At 34.6% G+C, this 5,289-nt stretch overlaps 1 protein-coding gene across 2 annotated transcripts; it reads left to right on the plus strand.

Moving 5' to 3' along the window:
* The first annotated feature begins 1,768 nt into the window (after positions 1 to 1,768).
* Positions 1,769 to 4,968, plus strand: LOC123564889 (cysteine-rich and transmembrane domain-containing protein 1-like). 2 transcript variants are annotated; one of them, XM_045358797.2, is made up of 3 exons: positions 1,769 to 1,927; positions 2,171 to 2,417; positions 4,135 to 4,968. In XM_045358797.2, exons 2-3 carry the CDS (start codon positions 2,230 to 2,232, stop codon positions 4,256 to 4,258), a joined length of 312 nt encoding a protein of 103 aa, XP_045214732.2. In that variant the 5' UTR covers positions 1,769 to 1,927; positions 2,171 to 2,229; the 3' UTR covers positions 4,259 to 4,968. The 2 variants fall into 2 exon arrangements, with proteins under 2 accessions (XP_045214732.2, XP_045214733.2); XM_045358798.2 differs by having other exon boundaries at positions 2,214 to 2,417.
* The last annotated feature ends 321 nt before the right edge of the window (positions 4,969 to 5,289 follow it).

Genomic DNA, 5,289 nt, shown 5'->3' on the forward strand with positions numbered 1-5,289 from the left:
CAGGCGCCTGAACATGGAAAACTCTCCCACCAATATTATATAAAGTTGTGAACCACTTGACCCAGAATGTTGAAACTTCATAGGATGATTGGACATGCAGAGCAAATGATCCTTATTGATTCTGGGGTCATTCGATCAAAGGTCAAGGTCACAGGGGTCAGAACCGTTTTCAATCCATAACTTGAGAACCCCTAGGTCAAGAATGTTGAAACTTCGTTGGATAATTGGACATGCCGAGTAGATGATCCCTATTGCAGCCAACCATCAGTGTCTCTTTGACTGTCGCTCCTGTTCCCTAGTGACATCTTGCCTATTACTACTATGCATTGGGGGAGACATGCGCTAAAAAGCATCTTCTAGTTCAAGTTTAAGTATTGTTCTATTGTTGAACCAAACATATTTCAATAATGTGCATGACCTTGTTGAAACCACAGCTCAATATTTCAACAGGTTGTAATCAGGTCGCTTATAGATGTTACCATTTTCAAATGTTTTTTTTTTAAGTAATAAGCTTAGTGGTGTAAAAATATATTTCATTTTGAAATTTCTTCTCCAGTTTCTCGCGCAACATTTCACTGCTGATCTTCTACCCGTGTTTCTGTGGTGAAATTATTGCCCATTTACAAAAATACAAATACTGAGACCACTAAACCGGTCTTGTTCCTTTGTCTCGCCTTCTCTTCTTGGAAAACTTGTCAAGTACCGCAACGAAATATAATCGTCTATGTCCTCTCGAGGGTTTTGACACTGAATACACTTGTAAGTCAAGGCGAATGCGACCCGGATGTGAAACTCATCAGTGCACTGCCACGTTACAGACGCACAAAATATCTAGGACTTAGTATAAACTGTATTAATTGTTATATTATGTGTATAAATTATATCCAAAGATACATTGAAAACTTACCAGCATATCAATAATTACTGTCCAGTCAATCAAATCCGTCACAGGGTCTATTCTTACATAAGTTATACATCGTTTAGAACTTCTGAAATATCTATGATACGACCAAAATTTTGTAAAATTGTTATCCATGAACATTCTGATTTTTGTTCAAATTTTACAAAATAGTTCGAGTGACGGAAATGTTGCTTTTATGCTTAGATAGATACCATCACAATCCATCAACAACAGCAACAACAAAAATCTGAAATTTTAAACTTTATAGTTTCCAAAACCGACCGGCATGTCCCATCAAAAACTGTTTTACAATAAATTCAAAACTAATTCCTAAAAAATAGTTTTTTTCCAGTCTACCCCAAATTTTTGGCCCGACACTAAATGTTTTTATGGCCTTGGACTTTTTAACAGAAAGTTGCAAAACTGCCCTTTTTATGCTTTATGCTTTAAACATGGTCAGTACTGTGTTGGTGCGCCGTAAAACCCAAATAAATAAATAAATAAACATGGTCAATGGTTAGAAATAGATTACTGATGCTCTAAAGGCATAACCCCCTTATCTGTATTAATGTTTTTGACACAAAAATAATTTCCGAAAAGTCCCACTTAACAATTGTTTTTTAGGCCTAATCGTAACATTAGGAAAATAAAAAAAAGTTTCACACCTGGAGTTCTTTAACATTGATGTTTACAATATGTGTGTTATTTTCTTCTTTTTAAACAGAAATTAAGGGAAGCAGCGGAACACGTAAATAAATTCTTACCGCTTTGGTGAGAAATACCTAACTCATTTAAAACAAACCATTGTATTATTTGACCTAAATGAATTGAAACTATTGATATACTATTGTTGATATCTCATTCTCACGTGAGACATCTGGTCACATGACGAATAGTTGGTTTATAATAGTAATGATGCTATAAACGGATGTTAAGATAAACCAGTATTAAACAGTGTTTCAGTGTGATTTAAAATCTTCCTAACAAAAAATTGAGGATTAAAAGCATATATCAAAATCAACTCTGGTAAGTGGTATATTTCAACACATGTACATGTTGTACTTCGGACTCTTACCTTAATGGTACCTTTAATGTTGAAAGTAGGTCATTGTCGTTAATTCATATTGTTTACAATCTTAAAGTATCGACTTGATTATTGTTTACAAGCTTAAGGTATCGTCTTAAATAGTGTTTGTTTCTGTTTTTACAGTTTTACGTACATCTGTAGCCATCTGTCAAACCGAAACTTGACAGTTTTATTCTTTTCAGGAAAATAAAATCATTCTGCTTGGACGTATTTCGTTTTTGTTAGGAATTATTAAAGGACTATGAGTTACACGAATCCATCAGCTCCTTATCCACAGCAGCCCCCTCCTTACGGAGCAGCGGGGCAATACAATAACGGACCATACCCGCCCGCTGGGGCTTATCAACCACCCGCCGGGGCTTATCAACCACCCGCCGGGGCGTATCCACAGCCAGGGCCGTATCAGCAACAACCACAACACACTACAGTGTAAGTTTAAAACTATTTCAATATTCATAGAAATGAGAGGTCATGCGGATGTTAAACTTTCACTGTGAATTTAAGTAAATAATGCATGTATGCTAACCGGAAGTTATGTGAACAATTCAAACTTCCTTAAAGTAATATCTTTCCTTAAAGTAATATCTTTCGGATCACAGGTTGTTGAACGTGTTATACACAACCTCCATCATAGGTTATGTACTCCCTTTATATTACGGTAAAATGTACGGGGGACCGTTTAACTTATTAATTAACTCTTGTGATATCCAAAAAATCATTTCTAGATATCACAAATTCATTTTTTTTTGATATCGTTAATTCATTTTATCACTAACTGATTTATAGATATCACAATTCAATTTATTATATCATTAAATGTTTTTGGATGACATCGTAATTATGCGTTTTACAGATATCACAAAATGAGCGATACATATCTATAATTTGATTATCTTACATCTTAAAATTAATTAGTTTTTTATGATACCCGTTATTTACTTAAACAATATCAATAATCATGCTTTATGGTGTCCATAAAAATTTTTTAATACCGCAAAATGATTTTAAGGTATCATTAGATAGAATATTAGAAATATCACAAATTAAATGGATTTTATGATATTACTATTATGAATCAATTTATGCCTCCGTTTGAACAAAATTGGGAGAGGATCTTATAATGATGCTTCAGATCAAGTTTGATGAAAATCCATCAAGCCGTTCATGAAAAGAAGTCGTATAAAGGTTTTTCCACTTTTAGCTCTGAAGGGGACAACTGTCTCCATTTGAACAAACATTGGAGAGGACCTTATATTAATGCTGCAGACCAAAAGCGGTTCATGAGAAGTTGTTTAAATGTGAGCTGCAAAATCGTGATTGTTTTTGGCTGTACACTGTTGCAGACTATGTGCCGTTCTTATCTCTTTGAGGAGTTTTTGCCGTTGTCCAGCAGCTCTATCTACATGTAGTTGAATCCTCTGTTAAATTTTGCGTACAAATTGTCACCTTTTTCTGAAACTAAATAACTAACCACACGTCTAAAAGTTACCTTATGTAAATGTGTCATACCGTTCAAAGGAACACTACATGAGAATAAAAGCGTTTTTAAGTCTCTGAACAGTTCTTTTTTAGGATAATTTCGTTTTAATTAAGTATTGTAAGGATGTTGGTCTTTAACTAATTTGCATAAAAATGATATTTCTAAAATTAGAATTACCTGTACGTTTCACGTTCGCGCCCTTTTTCTGTTTTCAGTTTTTTTCAATAAAGTTTTAATTAAGCTGTTCCTCGGATTTAAAATGCAACTACTACATTACTGTTGAGTTTGATTCTGTCTCCTTTAAGTGGTTGTCACACAATGACTTATAGCATCAGCGTATAAGATTTGGCATACACGCTGGTGTACGTGGAATAAGTTGTACGCCGATGCCGGTCAAAACTTTTAGTATATGCACAAAATTTTCAGCGTGTGCCGACGTGTTGCTAATAAGTTAGGCATAAGTTATGGGTACGCGACAGGTAAGTTATTTATGCACAAGTTCACACGCGTTACATGTAAGTTACTCGTAAGTTGACATTACGTCAAAATACGTCGGTAAGTATAGCGTACGCGAAACTTATTTCTAACGAGCAATTATTATTTTTTTATGTACAATGTACATAGCTGCGACTGTATAATAAACATGCCATTTTTTATACATTGCAGATATGTATATGACAACAATGACAGATACAACCAACAGAGACGGGACGAGGAATTAGCAGAAGACTGTTGTTTACTGGCATGTTGTTGGGCAATGCTGTGTTGTTGTCTAGCCAGTCAGTCATAATCATGAAACAAATAAAAAAAATGGAAGAGTGAAAATGTTTGGGGAAAAGCTATGTGCAGACAATGCTGTGCTGTTCTAGTAATATCCAACAACAAATTAATTGTAAATTATGAAAAGTATGTTTATGTTTATCTGTTCAAAACATTGGAAACGTCTGTCCTTCATCTTGAAAAATATGAAAATGAGTGGTTTGCTTGTGGTAAAAGAAGTGTCAAGCAGTACTGTATGTCTTTTTACGAAACGGACAATATTGCCCAGTTTTCTAACCGAACGACGAAAGAGTGATGTTGTGTTTATCTATATGAAGATTTCGAGTAAAGCAGTTGTGTATTTTATGTGAAATGGACATTGACTTGCGTGTAAATGTACTCTTATTTTTGTTAGAATATCATTCAATATGTGTTACAAATAAGTAAAATATTGTCTAAGTGAGCGTGTTGCATTACAGAAGTAACATACCTGTTGCCGAAATGGCCAACATTAAAGTGACCTGCCATCAGGTTGAAATTTCTGAATATTCATAAGATACATTCTTATCACGAACGTGCTGACTTTATCGTGAACGCAGATTGTATTCATGTATATTGTATGTTATCATTATTCATTTTGTAGCACATCGTCATTATCTCGTCATGTGTGTTTTAAGGAGAGAACGAATATTTTGTAAAAGCCGGATATGGTGCAATAAAATTGAATCTTCTTTCCTAAGAGCATACGTATGTGAAATAGTCTCCATTTAACCATTTAGTGTAGCTCCAGCCAAAATGCTTGACCCATTTTAAGAATTCTATTTTTCTGTAAATGCACGCTGTGAATTTCGTATAACGTGAATTACAGCATGAGCTACACATGCACAGGCGACAATTGTCACGCACATAATGATTTGTCCAGTTTTAAGTTTTGAGATAAGTATAACATTTCCCTGTGCCCTACTTACCCCCAAAACAATAAGGAACATCTACTGACCACAACCAATCATTCTATGAAGTTTGACAACTGTATCCCAACGCATTCTATACTCATTGAGCAGA

The sequence above is a fragment of the Mercenaria mercenaria genome, chromosome 2 (assembly GCF_021730395.1).
Source record: "Mercenaria mercenaria strain notata chromosome 2, MADL_Memer_1, whole genome shotgun sequence".
Taxonomy (NCBI): domain Eukaryota; kingdom Metazoa; phylum Mollusca; class Bivalvia; order Venerida; family Veneridae; genus Mercenaria; species Mercenaria mercenaria.